The sequence below is a fragment of the Megascapheus bottae genome, chromosome 30 (assembly GCF_031878675.1).
Source record: "Megascapheus bottae isolate mThoBot1 chromosome 30, mThoBot2.hap1, whole genome shotgun sequence".
Taxonomy (NCBI): Eukaryota; Metazoa; Chordata; class Mammalia; order Rodentia; family Geomyidae; genus Megascapheus; species Megascapheus bottae.
The window spans coordinates 6371741-6386465 of record NC_143538.1 but is presented as its reverse complement, the minus strand read 5'-3'; the positions used below and the strand labels follow the sequence as shown (position 1 = coordinate 6386465).

At 46.6% G+C, this 14725-nt stretch overlaps 1 protein-coding gene across 1 annotated transcript in view; it reads right to left on the bottom strand.

Annotated features, from left to right (window-relative positions):
* Positions 1 to 1608: 1608 nt before the first annotated feature.
* Positions 1609 to 14725, bottom strand: part of Atp10a (ATPase phospholipid transporting 10A (putative)) — a 67721-nt gene continuing 54604 nt past the window's right edge. Inside the window, exons 16-23 of the mRNA XM_090321337.1 lie at positions 13254 to 13581; positions 10185 to 10261; positions 9253 to 9378; positions 6237 to 6437; positions 4387 to 4467; positions 4187 to 4291; positions 2619 to 2806; positions 1609 to 2439 (exon numbers count right to left, since the gene is read on the bottom strand). Of these exons, the coding sequence (XP_090177463.1) occupies positions 1851 to 2439; positions 2619 to 2806; positions 4187 to 4291; positions 4387 to 4467; positions 6237 to 6437; positions 9253 to 9378; positions 10185 to 10261; positions 13254 to 13581 (1695 nt within the window). The 3' untranslated portion in view covers positions 1609 to 1850. The remainder of the gene's footprint in view (positions 2440 to 2618; positions 2807 to 4186; positions 4292 to 4386; positions 4468 to 6236; positions 6438 to 9252; positions 9379 to 10184; positions 10262 to 13253; positions 13582 to 14725) is intronic.

Sequence of the window (14725 nt, the reverse complement as noted above, 5' to 3'; positions counted from 1 at the left end):
GAGTATGTGATGGAATTTGGCTTATGAGACAGAGATAGAGGAAGGGTCTGTGTTTTCACAATCCAATCCCCTTCAAAGACACCACCCCCCCCAATGACTTAGCAACCTCCCATTAGGCCCCGTCTCCAAAAGGTTCCACTACTTCTAATAGCATTACCACGAGAGCCACACCTTTGACACACGACCTCTCCTGAGGGAAGTTAGTGACCTTAACCATAACACACCTCCATCTCCAGCGCTAAGATGGCTATGAGATTATATAATGACAGGAGAGCACGCCACAAGCGAAATGAAATTGGTAGGAGTGACTTAATTCTTCCACTGATGCATGGCATGGACAGCCCAGCTAATCTGGGATAACAGTGATTCATTAGGTAGTTATTAAACAAGTCACTCTGGAGAATTATAGACTCTGCTCTCAAGAAGTGAATGTTGGGAGGAGAAAGGTGACAGGAACATCGAAGTACAAGAATTGAGTGAGACAGCTCAAAAGAAAAAGTAAAAAGAGCCTCAGGGTGTCAGGGTGCTATGGAGGTGAGACTGCATTTCTGGATAAGGCGCTGGTGGCTCATGCCTGCAATCCCAGCTACTCAGCAGCTGGAGACTGGAGGACTGTGGTTCCAAGCCTGCCCAGGCAGGAAAGTCTGTGAGAATCCTATGTCCAGAAAAAGCCAGAAGTGGAGCTATGGCTCAATTGGTAGAGCCTTGAGCCAAAGAAGTTCAGGGACAGCGAGCAGGCCCTGAGTTCAAGCTCCAGGACAGGTGTATGTATGCATGTGTCTGCATACACACACACACACACACACACACACACACACACACACACACACACACACACACACAGATATTCAGAAGGGACCCTGACAGGAGGTGTTTCTTGAAGCACTGATACGTGTGATTTGTGATGATGGGAGTACGATAGAGCCCAGAAAACAAGGTTACTGTTTGGAGGTAAAGAGGATTAGCTAAGTAGGGTCTGCTTCCAAAAATTATGAAGAGAATCTTATACTTTTAGGCAATATATTCAAGATTGTAGCGGCCAATTTCAACACAGGCGTGTAGCGAGGTATCTCTTCTCTAAGGTCCAGGTAGATCTTGAGATTTTATATTAAATTAGGCTTGGTGTGTTAAGGGGATATTTCCAGTCCTGGGTTTCGCATCCTGGGTCTCAGCACTAAGTGTAAGGAAGTATTTCAAGTCCTGAGTTTTGAGTCCCAAATTTCAGCATCAAATGTAAGAAAATAATTAAGAGAATATTTTGACTACCAAGGGTATGAATAAAGAAAAGGGCAAGCCAGGATGGCTGGTGCCTGCGACCCTAGCTATTCAGGAGGTTGAGATCTGAGGATCCTGGTTCACCTGTGAAGTTTTCTCCACAGGCGAAGTCTCACCTTTCCTTTTCTGTCTGAAGAGAAGCCACAGCCACAATGATGGTAGAACTGGAAACCAGTGGGAGACCTGTGCCTCTCCCCTGTGACTGGTGGGGTTTGCACGCACACGCGCGTGCACACATACACACACACACACACACCTTGGAAACAGGCCCTTTTTTCCTTCCACAAATTAGATGAATAAAATACATCTCAACACACTTCTCAAGTGTTGTTCTTCTTTAAACTTTATATATATATATATTTACACATATATATGTTAAAGCTCTTACTTTTCTTTATCAATATACTCTATTTAGAACTTTTAAAAAATAAAAACTTTTTTTTTCTTTTGGTACCTCTGGTTTCTCTGGATTAGCCTTGGAAACATTTAAAAATAACATCTCCCTTAGAACTCTTCTGTGCAAATAATAAACATAAATAATATTAACATCTATGTTATATAAAGAAAAAGGACCCCTAGAAATAGTCGGAGACTTGTCCTTGTAAGCCATGTAAGTCCTGATCTGATGGTGGGGGGCTGGCCAGGAATTCGTCATCCTGTTTATCCATCTGTAAACTACTCCTGGAAAACTGTAAGACACTCCCCAGTCCACTGACCAGGGACAAGGAGGAGACCCAGTTGAGGGAGCTCAAGTTGGGTAGGCTGAAGAGGGAAGCCAGGGGCGCTGCCCGGCTCGCACTGGTTGATTTCTTCTTTGAGTCTCCAGGACAGTCTTCTGAAGTAGCTTCTCCCAGTAGGGAGGGTCCTGGGGCTTGGGTACCCAGCCCCTCCACCAGGGTGGTCTCTCTCAATGGCACAGTGGTGTCCACTGAGCTGGGCTCTCCCCTGGCCTCGGGGGAGCAGGAGGTGCAGTCATTGGAGAGGGACATAGAAGGATTCAGGGTCCGTCCCTGGGAATGCTCAGTTCTTGGGTCTCCTGGGAGGTGTCCCTGAGCAAAGGTTTCTTGGGGAGTGTTGAGTTTCTTGGGGGATTTCTTGGCTGACTGGCGTCCCAATTGGAGTTGGGTGGGAAACAGGCTTCCCTGGAGGGCTCTGAAGAACAATCTGGAAAAAGCACAGGTGGATGATGGGGGGCGGGGCAGGAAGGAGAGAAGGGTGGAGGAAAAAAAAAAGTGAGACTGTAGACAGGCGGTGCCTTGGTACTTTTGGAGACCCATGCAGGACTCAAGCACAGAGATGCTCTGTGTCTCTGGGGACGTGGGGACAGCCTCTCTGATACCCACCTGGGAAGCAGGGCTGTGATGGGTGCAAGGAAGCAAGTCAAGTAAAACACGGGGTCTGCCAGCAAGGTCTGCATGCTCCAGTAGGGGTTGGATGGAGGATAGCATGTGGCACAGGAGGCATTGTAAACCAAAGCCACCGAGAAAAACAGAAGGATACTGAAGCCACAAGCGATCCAGTTGAGCCAGGTCTGCAGGGGGAAACCAGAGAAAGGAATTTGATGTCAACTTTAAAAAAAAAAAGTGGCAGTGATGCTGGGTGTGGATGGCTCACGCCTGTAATTCTAGCTACGTGGGAGGCTGAGATCTGAGGATCACAGATCAAAGCCAACCTGGGCAGGAAAGTCCATGAGACTAATGTCCAATAAACTACTCAGAAAAAGGCAGAAGTGAAGCTATGGCTCAAGTGGTAGAGTGGTGGCCTTGAGCAAAAATAACCCAAACAATAACAACAAAAAACCTCAGGGACAACACTCAGGACCTGAGTTCAAGTCCCAAAGCCTACACACACACACACACACACACACACACACACACACACACACACACACACACACACGCACAACACGGTGGCAGTGATGATAGCCACGAAAGTGTACCAATCATCAATGAATGGATGTGATAGTCTAAGGCTACATAAAACTAAAGCATTAGTGTTTGCTAGTGGGTCACATTAGTCAGCTTCTCAGGAGGCTGACATCCAAGGATCAAGGGTCAAAGCCAGCCTGGGCAGGTTAGTCTGTGAGATTCATATCACCAATTTTCATCACTAAAAAGCCAGAGGTGAAGCTGTGGCTCAAGTGATAAAGCCTTGAGCAAAGAAGCCAAGACAGAGTCCCAGACCCGAGTTCAAGCCCCACTACCAGCACAAAAAAGGCAGAAACAGTATCAGTTTTCAGTGAGAGGGTGTGACATTCTAGGGGCTTAATAGAAGCTGAATATCTATCTATCTATCTATCTATCTATCTATCTATCTATCTATCTATATTTGATACTAGGTTTGGAGCTCAGGACCTTTTACCACTGGAGTCACATCTCCAGCATTTTTTAGAAAGTTATTTTTCAGATAGGGTCTCACACTTTTACCCACAGCCAGCCTTGCACCGTAATTCCCCTTACCTAGATTTCCCAAGTAGCTAGGATATCAGATAAGTGCCACCATACTCCTGAGGTTAGGTTTTTGCTCATTTTTTTTCCAACCTAGCTGGCTTTGAACTATAATCCTCTTATGATCTCTGCCTCCCAAGTAGTGGAGATGATAAACTTGAGCCACTGTACCAGGCAGTCTTTGCGGTGGCTGGTGGGGCTTAGGAGACTGGAACAAGTCTGTAAGGGTCACACAGCAATAAGGTGGATTTCCTCGCTCCCCCCCTCCCAGGAGAAGGAAGTGTTGAATTAGATATCATTTTTCCTTCTCACGAAAATGAGGCCAGCTTTGCAGTCTCTCCTGTCTGCTAATAAAGCAATAAAACTCTCTAATGTTTCCAGGAACCTTGTTGAGAAGTGTGGGGCCTACAGCTTCAGGGTCCTTTTATCGGGGGTGGGGCTGTGACCTGACCAGCATGTCTCACCCAGGTTTTGGTTTCAATACCCAGGTGCAGCACAAAGGTAAACAGTGCGATGGCCGTGATGGGGGTTCCCCAGGTGAACATGTCCACGTCTGAGTCGTAGTAGGCCTGAGAAGACAGCGAGCGGAGAGACGGTGAGGTCCTGGGTTCATGTATGCCTGGACACAGCAGATGAGGAAATCCGGGCAAGGTGCTACACTCACCAGGTAAGGGATGAAAAAGCACACCAAGCTTTGGAAGGCGGCATCCACCATGTTTAACCAAAAGGCACGGGGCTGGTACTCCTGGGACACAAAGAGAAATAGGACAATGACAGGCAGCGGCCATTTCCTCTAAGGTGTTAGTTCCTTAACGCACAGCTCCCACATCAGAATAAAGCTTGCTGTTTCAGGATTGGGGGAAGGGGGAGGCCCTAGGCAATAGATGAGAAGCCCCTACCCAATCTACACACAATGGAATTTCACACAGCCATTAGAAAGAATAATATTTATGTTATTTGCAGGGAAATGGGTGGACCTAAAACAAATCATGTGAAGTGATGTAAGCCAGAGAGACAAATGGTGTATATTCTCTCTCATGTGTGGAAGCCAGATCTAAAATACACAGGGACATGATAGATGATACAGAACTCTACATTCACACACAGGGAGAATGAAGGGGGATATTCTTAGGAGAGGAATACAAAGGCACAATGCTTATGTGCCTCTGAGCATATAAAATAGCATTTATCCAAATGCATTCTAGGAAATGGAAACAGATTTTTTTTCTTGTTGCTGTTTTCTGTTTTCTTTTTTTGTCTTTTATTTAAAACTGTCTTTGGGAGGGAAAGGGACAAAGTGTGAAAAATGTAGCAGTGGTACACTCACTGGACATTATGTTGAAAATGAACTACACAACTTGTGGATGAGGACAGGAGGGAAGGGGTGACATCGCCAAAAGAAAGGTATTCCTTCCCACCTTTATAATCACAATTTTAATATTATTATTATTGTTGTTATTATTTTGCCCTTCCTGGGGCTTGAACTCAAGGCTTGAGCACTGTCCTTGGGCTTTTTCAAGATGAGTGCTCTACCATTTGTGCCACACACCACTTCTGGCTTTTTCTGTGTATGTGGTACTGAGGAATCGAACCCAGGGCTTCTTGCTTGCTAAGCAAGTACAGTACTAGGTCGCACTCCCGGTCCTATAATAATTCTTAACAGAAGGAAAAATGAAAAACCACTACCCAAATGCTGTCATGGCTGTCACTCATCAGTGAAAGAGCAAGAGGGCTTCCTGCATCTTAAGGGACATCATGTGAAGTCTGAGCACTTTTAATTCTTCTAGGTTTTGTGATGGATCACTTAGATGTTTCTTAGGAACCTGAAATTCTAAAACCAAAGGCTGGCTGTGCCCCTACTGTTAAAAATAAAAAGGTTATTGCTATGATCTGGATATAGTCTGGAAACATTCCCCAAGGCTTTCTGTGCCCATGGTGAGCTAGTAAGAAGATAAAGTGAATCCGACAACAGTGTGTAGGGATGGGGCTTTGGGGAAGGGAATAGAATTCAATAAATTGGGCAGGGAGGAATCTTATGATTGAATACAAGTCAAGGACAAAAAGACACCAAGCCTCACATCCGTCACAAGATACCACACCAGCACTAACACCGTTAAAAGATGAAACAGCTTGCTGACTGTTAAAAGATGAAACAGCTTGCCGGGCATCAGTGGCTCGCTCCTGTCATCCTAGCTAAACAGGAGACTGAGATGTGCAATGGTTGGATATGAAACGGTCCCAAGATGGCCCGATGTGTTAAAGGCTTACTCTCAGAGTGACACTATTGGGATGTGGTAGAACTTTCAGGAAGCAGGGGAGGTCTTTAGGTCATTGGGCCCTTCAGGTGACAGAGGGAAAGCCCAGTCTCTTCCTCTTTGTTTCCTGGTGTGAGCAGTTTGTTCTGGGGTGTGCAATCCACCTATAGGCACTTGGCAACCCCTACCAGTCAGAAGCGCGTGAGGTCTTTTGGTGGTATAGACGAGGAGGGACTCTTGGAGATCGGCATGTGCTTACCTCCATATTCTGGCCACTCCTATAGAGCTGTGGCTCACGAAGCAGCACGTCGGCTGGCACATCCTTGTCCAACACCCCAGTCACCAGCTGGGGAAGCGACGAGAAGAGCAGATTAAAGAAGATCAGGTACCACTGGTCGATCATGGATGACGCAGAGAAGCCACAGTAAAACTGGAACCAAAACAGGAGGCAGACAAACATCTACAACCAAGAAAAAGGATGTGTGAGATCAGAGGGTCCTGAGCTCCACCTGTAGAGGAAGTCCTGCCTATGTCCCCAGACCCTGTAGAATCCCAGTCAATTAAACCAACATCTGGTTTAATTCTAAGAGCCCCATGGAGTTGTAGTGTAAATCAAGTCAACAGGCAGAGATTTCTTTTTTTTCCTCTCACCTCTTCTCCTCCTAACCTACCTTGTCCCCATCACTAGAAAGACTTGCAGTGGGAATTTGGAATTTCCAGGAGCAGTCCTGGCAGGGCAAAGTTTTGTGCTTGGAAAGCTAAGGATAATTATTACTTATTTTATTTGTCAGGGTAATGCATATAGAGGTTACGGTTATATTCGTCAGATAGTGGGTGCATTACTTCTGGAACAGTGACACCCCTTCTCATGTACAGATAATTATTAAGTGAACACACTGAGTGCACTGACACAGGGCAGGGAGGAAGGTAGAGCAGTTTAACAGGCCCACTACCGTTTGGATCTTTAATTCCCCTGAAAGGCCCATGCGTTAAAGGCATGTGCGGTGTTATTATCTGAAGGTGGTGGTGGTATTTACAGGTGGGGCTTAGCGGTATACAGGGGGGGCTTCACAGGATAGAAGTGGTGTTTAGTGGGCATCTTTGCTCGATCGGTCATGTGTTCCAATGATGCCTTCTCACAGGCTCAAAGGCAACATGGCTGAGCCCCATGGAACTACAAGCCCAAATCAATCTTTCCTTCTTGTAAGTTGTTTATCTAGGTATTTTGTTACAGTGAAACAGAGCAAGCACACAGACCAGCGGTTCAATTTGTTAGTTATGCAATGCGGTAATAGACCACTGCAGCCTTCTCTGACAAATACTGCTTATGAGGGATAAGGATCAAATGGCTTTAAAGCACTCGCCAGCAATCCTGGCACAGGCCAGGCACTTCTTATACTCTCTCTGGTCTTAGTACGAAGTAACATCGTTATATTCTTTTTGAGCAGGGGCAGATTTCTTATCATTTCCGGAAAAGGAAATGGGAGGTTCTGAGATGTGGAGTGATTCTGGACCATAATCATAGCACGAATAAGCTCCAAATGGGTCTTGGTCTGCGGTAAGGGAATGATGTGGGGTATGCAGGCTCTTGGTTGAGCAAGGTCTGGGTTTTGTTTCTGAAGTTGTAACTGTCTACTTTGTTGAACTTTAACTCAGACAATTGATTTCTTTGAGATGTGGTGTTGGAACCTGAAAATGGCTTATTGAGAAGATGACAATAAATGGTCAGCTCTCTATATTTTTCAAGGCATGTTTCAATCTATGATTATATCTCTTAATATTGGATTTTCTCCCTCCACAGCAACTTGGGACTTTTCTTTTTTGTTGTTGTTGGTTACCAGGGTGTGTGGGGGGGTGAAATTGGGGTCTGAGTGCTGTCTCTGGGTTCTTTTGTTCAAGGCTCGTGTTCTACCACTTTTGAGCCACAAGGTCACTTCTGGTTTTCTGCTGACCCATTGGAGATAAAAGTCTTACAAATTTTCTTGCCCTGGCTGGCTTTGAACTGTGTGCTCCTCAGATCTTAGCACCCTGGATAGCTAGGATGACAGGCATGAGCCACCTGTGCCCAGCTGAAATTTTCTTCATTGACTTTCTTTCCCTTTCTTATTCCCATGGCTGATTTTCTCACTTGTCCCCTGAACATGCTCCCTATCACCTCCTTATTCCCCCAGTCCCCATCAGTCCTGTGAGTCACTGCAATCAAGAAAAAGAGGGAGAAAAAATAATAAGATAATTAAGTTTCTTTTTCCTGTAGTACCGAAGAGCTTTGTTCCCAAACCACTGTTGCTATGGAAACTGCTCTCCTCTGTACTTTATTGGAAGGGAAGGCCAATGTATTCTAAATAGGGATAAATCTCTCCTGTTAGGAGACATTATCCTTGAACCCGTCCTGTGGAGAGATAACTCGTTAACCAAGGCCCAGCATATGTTATGAACTAAAAACAGGTGACACTTTCCCTTCTTTTGTCCACAATAAGGAAAGACAGGCTTATATCATGGTAGACAGGAGCCCTTGTCTAACCTAACATTACCCCGATCTTAGTGAGTTTGCATCTATAATGATAAATGCACTCTCTCAAGCTGTCCTGGGCATTGAACTCAGGGCTTCATGCTCTCCTTTTTTTTTTCTTGCCAGTCCTGGGGCTTGAACTCAGAACCTGAGCACTGTCCTTGGGCTTTACACACTCTTCAGTGGCTCTACCAATGAAGCCACAGTACACTTCTGGCTTTTCTATATATATGGTATCGAGGAATCAAACCTGGGTCTTCATGCATGCCTAGGCAAGCACTCTACCACTAGGCCAAACTCCTGGCCCTTAGTTTTTTCTTGGAAAAGGTTGGTGCCCTACCACTTGAGACATAGCTCCTTATCTAACTTTTTGCTGGTTAATTGGAGGTAAGAGTCTCAGGGAGGGCTGAAAATGTGTCTTCGTGGTAGAGGGCTCACTTACCATGTACAAATCCCTGGATTCAATTCCTTGGTACCACATAAACAGAAAAACCCAGAAGTGGAGCTGTGGCTCAGGTGGCAGAGTGCTAGCCTTGAGCACAGGAAGCTCAGGGACAGTGCCCAGGCCCGGACTTCAAGCCTCAGAACTGACCAAAAAAAGACAATTAAATACATGAAGAGTTTTGGGAACTTTTCTGCCCTTTGCTGGCTTTACCACAATCCTCAGATCTCAGCTTCCTGAGTAGCTAGACTTACAGATGTGAACCACTGGCACCCAGCTTAAAAAACACCACCACCCTCTTGGCGACTGGTGTGTAGTACGTACTGTGTTTTTGTAGAAGAAATATAGCACCATGTTGGCCAGGCGGGAATAGCACCAGTGACCATGAACAATGAGGAGTTTCTCCAGGTATCGGAACCTTGGGACTGCAAAATCGCTGGCCATAACTGCCTTGAGAGGGAGAGGAGAGGGGTTTGGGGGATTAGCGATGCCTCACGGGCCTTAAGCTGTGTCCCCTTTCCCAAATGCAAGGTGATGGATGAATGGATGGGAGGCTGGGGGATGCGGGAGCACCAGCTTCAAGCTCAGTGGTAGGTATGGCTTCCCCCCAGCCCCCTGCCAGTTCCATCATCTCTTTCCATCCAAGCAAAATCATTCTCAGTAAGCACTCAGCGAAATGGCTTTATAGGACTTGTGTAACAGGTAATAGGTAGATGTGGCAAGGTCTGAGTTTTTGTTTTAATGTTGGCTTCTTTTTTGGTGTTGGCCTTGGGGGTTGAACCCAGGGCCTGGGCACTGTCCCTGAACTATTTCAATGTATATGCATGTTGAAGAACTCCCTCAAGCGTGCACACACACACACACACACACACACACACACACACACACACACACACACTGGAAATTTAATCTTTTAGTAGATGCCAACAGCACCTTATAAGAAAGGCAGTTTCATGGGGTATTCGCCAATGTTTATGGACAGAAAGTAGAGAGTGCTTCCCAGAGTGAATCAGGTTTGTAGGTGCAAACTCACCTTACCCCTGCTAAACTAGAGTTCTCCCCCCCACAAAAAATACATTTGTATACACATGGGCAGAGACGCTTTTGCACATGGCTTTGTAAATACCATCTTATTTTCTACTACTAGCTTGGTAAAATGGCAGTCCTGAAGGCCAGTTCCTTCAGCTCTGTCAGGAAGTGCCTAGAAGAAAGTTTGGACAGAATGACAGGACAAGAGGCCAGTAACTGGTCAGTACCTGCATGCCCTCTTGGCCTGAGATGCCCACGCCCACATCTGCCACCTGGATCATGCTGACATCGTTGGCTCCATCACCTAGAAAGCGCAAAGGCCGGAAGTCACTTGAGATATATAGAATACTGTGTGTGTGTGTGTGTGTGTGTGTGTGTGTGTGTGTGTGTGTGAGCATGCGTGCCAGTCTTGGGGCTTGAACTCAGGGGCTAGGTGCTGTTCTTTAACTAGAGATAGGGTCATAGACTTTTCCTTCCCAGGGTGAGTTTTGAACCATGATGCTCAGATCGCAGTCCTGTAAATGAATGGTGGGAAAGATCAGAGAAAACAGCAATTCTAGTACCTTCTTTGGGAGGAGAGAGGCAAGCGGTCTGATTAGCCATCTGGCTAATCGAGAAATCTCCCTAATGCAGTTACTGAGTCAGCTTTTAATTCAATGTTCCCTCACGGTACTGGCTCTTGTACAAACAAAGCCCATAGCCTGGTGTCTGGTATAATGAAGGATGTTCTCATCATCTTCTTTCTTGTTTACAAGAAGTCAGTCAGGCAGCCATACCACTGCAATTCATACTCACCCAAACTGTTTACGCTACACTAAATGGAAGAGCTTCTGCTCTATCCAACAACTACAGAGATTCCCCCCACTCCCTGCCCCACATTGATTAGAAACTAGTGTGTGGTAAGTTATCTTTTGGTCTCTCTGAGTGTATAATGAAGGAACATGCCTGCTTATTCTGTCAAACAACCATTAGACATGTTTTAAGATCCTAGGGGACAAGTCAAGAGTTCTCGCCAACAGAGAGAACTCTCTATTCAGGCAGAGTAGAGAAATAAGGTCACTATCCCTCAGGGACAGTGAGCATTCTGGGAACTTGTAGCAGAACAGCTCAGATCATGGAAATCACAACTGCATACATGATACAACATGAAGATCTATGAAGTCAAAGTGACGTACAATGTGGTCACAGAGTGGTTCTTGCCTGATTTTTTCTTCTTTTGGTACCAGTACTGGCACTTGAATTCAGGGGCCAGGCATTGTCCCTTAGCTTTCATCACTCAATGCTATCACTCTACTGCTTGAGCCATAGCACCATTTCCTGATTTTTTTCTGAGTAGTTTATTGTAGATAAGAGTCTCATGGACTTTCCTGCCCAAGAGTGGTTGGTTTCAAACCTAGATCCTCAATCTCAGCCTCCTGAGTAGCTTGGATGATAGGTGTGAGCCCCGGGAACCTGTAGAATTTTGGTCTTTTGTTGGTTCCAGTTGAGAGTCTCTTACACATTTTCCTGACTAGGGTTGGCTTTAAACCTCAGTCCTCAGATCTCAGTTTTCTGAGTGGGCTGGGATTACAAGGCATGAGCCCCAAGCAACTTGGCTTTTACTTCTGCTTTGTAAAACAAATGCCAGATGCTGGTGACTAATGGACAGAGCCAGCTGCTGAGCAGGCTGAGAGGACATTTCCTACTCACTCTGCACTCCAAGCTTTCAGGCATATCTCATCCTCACGTTCTCTAGGGGGAGGAGGGGGCGCACGTTAGTACCAAAGACAGTGTGTGGGCAGTGAGTGGTCTTGAACCTAACACTTGCTTCGTGAAACCCCGAAGGCCCCAAGTACATGATGACAAGGATGGCCCCAGGAAAGCCTGTCTTCTGTCTCTAGGGGAGCTGCATGGGTTTCCTAAGCTGGGACCAGGGGCAGGGTAAACCATATGCTCCCCTGAGTGGGTCCCAGTTGGGCTTTGATCAAGGGTCTTTCCTTTTACCCCCAACCTTTAAGGCTTTAAGCCAGCCCTCTCCTACCTGATGAGGTGCCCAAGGTGACAGGATGTCATCCCCACCAAGGAGTGATTTCCAGTGGGCATATCCAGCCCACCTTGCTGGGTCTCACCACTAGGTGGCAATCCAGAGTCCCTGAGCTCAGTGCTAGAGACTCCACTTGACACAGTAGGAGAAACTGCCCCTGGGGTACCATTGGAGAGGAACCTAGAGGGTTTAGCAGCTATCAGTGCTCAAAAGGGGAAAAGCACCATTAGACACACGTCCTTAAGTTTACTTAATGGTACAAAATTGTACAGCTATTCAGATCTCACTGCCTTTATAAGCTGCCCATCTGAGCACCATTAGCAAAGTTCAGCTCACAAGAGATCAAAGTAGTGGGGTGCCAGGTATCCTGGAACCCTAACTACTCAGGAGGCTGAGACCTGGAGGCAATCTGAGGTTCGAAACCAGCTCAGGCAGAAAGGTCTGTGTGACTCCATCTCCATAGAACCAGCCAAAAAAAGTTGGGCTAGAGGCGTGCCGCGAGCAGGTAAGCTGAATGAGAACATGAGGCCCTGAGTTCAAGCCTGCAAGCCTCGTGTGTGTGTGTGTGTGTGTGTGTGTGTGTGTGTGTGCATGTTTTAGATGTGCACATGCACCTATCCAGGTGCTTGAACTTGGGCCTCACTCTCGCTTGGTCTTTTGCTCAAGACTTGTGCTCTACCACTGGAGCCACTTCCACACCTCCATTCCCAGCATTTTGCTGCTTAACTGAACATAAGATTCTCAGGCTTTTCTGCCTGGGCTGGATTTGAACCTCGATCCTCAGATCTCAGCTTCCCATATAGCTAAGATTACAAGGGTGAATCACCAGTGCCTAGCTTCCAATTTAAGCTTTAAATACCTTAGCACTTACCACTCCTGTCAATCACACCAGTAATTATTTTACAGAATGGAACCAAGAGTGAAGAACACTCCCCTCAGATTTTTTTTTTTTGGTCGGTTGTGGGGCTTGAACTCTGGGCCTGGGTGCTGTCCCTGGGTCTGCAGCTCAAGGCTAGCACTCTATCACTTGAGCCACAGCGCCACCTCAGGTTTTCTGGTGGTTAATTAGAGATAAGAGTCTCATGGAGGACTTTAGTGCCCGGGCTGGCTTTAAATCATGATCCTCAGATCTCAGCCTCCTGAGTAGCTAGGATGATAGGAGTAAGTCCAGCGCTGGACTTCTCCCCACATTTTATAGTGCTGCGTGGAAGGATATCAAAACCCCAGGTGATAAGGGAGGAAGCCAAGGAATGGATTCACCACCCAAACTTGCCTATAGCCAGTGTCATGGCCTTGAGCTTGCTTCTAACGAGCTTCACCACCATGCTCTTCTGCAGGGGGGTTGACCGACAGCAGAGGACTGAGCGGCACTGCTTGGCAAGGAAGAGAAATTTGTCCTCGAGGTTTTTCTCCAAGGCATAAGCTAGACTTCTCCCGTCGATCACAAGGCTCGGGCTGGGGCCAGAGGCAGTGGACGTGGAGGCTGGGTAGAGAGGGGAGAACCCCACGCTCACATTGCTTTCCATGTTCTCGGGGGTACTGTGAGGTCCCCTGGATTGCACATACTGCAGGCACTGATCCAGCAGGGCTGCACACGCTTCCTGGAAAGGGACATGAGAGGACAGTGGGGTTCACTCAAGGTCACACCAGACTCCAGTTACCTGGAGCTGGAAGCTCGGAGTGGATTTCTCTCTACGGCTCCAGGCTTCAGGGTCTGGTGACCTGGGGTGGGAGTTGGGGGGGGGTACCCTCCAGAAATGCAAGTTCAGTGTTCAGGGAGGGTATCTTTCTTTCTGGAAAGGAAAGAAAGCATTAGATGTCTCAAAGACTGACCATGTTATAACGTAAAATGTCTCCCACCTGGACAGATGGGTGGCAACGAGTCCTAACTGTTTAACTGTCCTGAGACTGTAACTTTCCTTCCTTCCTTCTTTCCTTCCTTTCTCTCTCTCCCCTACCCTCTCTCTGTCTCTGTCTCTCTCTCCCTTCTCTTTTCTGGTATTGGGATCAAAGTCTGGGTCTCCTCATGTAGCTGGCATTTTACTACTTGAGCTATGCCTTCAGCCCAGCTTTGTGGTTGGTTATTTTGGAGACCGAGTCTCACAGACTTTCCTATCCAGGCTGACTTCAAGTCACAATCCTCTGGGTTCAGGCTCCTGAGTAGATAGGAGATAATGACAGGTTAGATGTAATGCAGCAGCACGTTACTCCAACTCCGTATTCCTTAAGCATGAGCTCTTATAGCAACTTCAACTGAGTTTAGAATGTGAATGGGCAGGAAAAAAAAGTTTACAGTGGGAAAGCCTGAGAAGCAAATTCCAAGTCAACAGTAATATCCCAGCTGGGAGCTGCTGGCTCACCTCCACAGTCTTAGCTACTCAAGAGGTTGAGATCTGAGGATCGTAATTCGAAACTAGCCTGGGCAGAAAAGGCCTTGTGATACTCCAGTGAACCACTCAAAAACCGGAAATGGTGCTGTGGCTCAAGTGGTAGAGTGCTAGCCTCAAGTACAGAGAGGCTCAGGGACAATGCTCAGACTTCTGAGTTCAAGCCCCACAACCACCACCACCACCAACAACAAAAACCAAGAGTGCTTGCTTACAAGATGGTTATCTGGTGGTTAATTGAAGATAAGAGTCTTATGGATTTTCCTGCCCAGGCTGGCTTCAAACCTCAATCCTCAATCCTCAGATCTCAAGCCTCCCGGAGTAATGAAGATTAAAAGGCATAAGCCATCAATGCCTG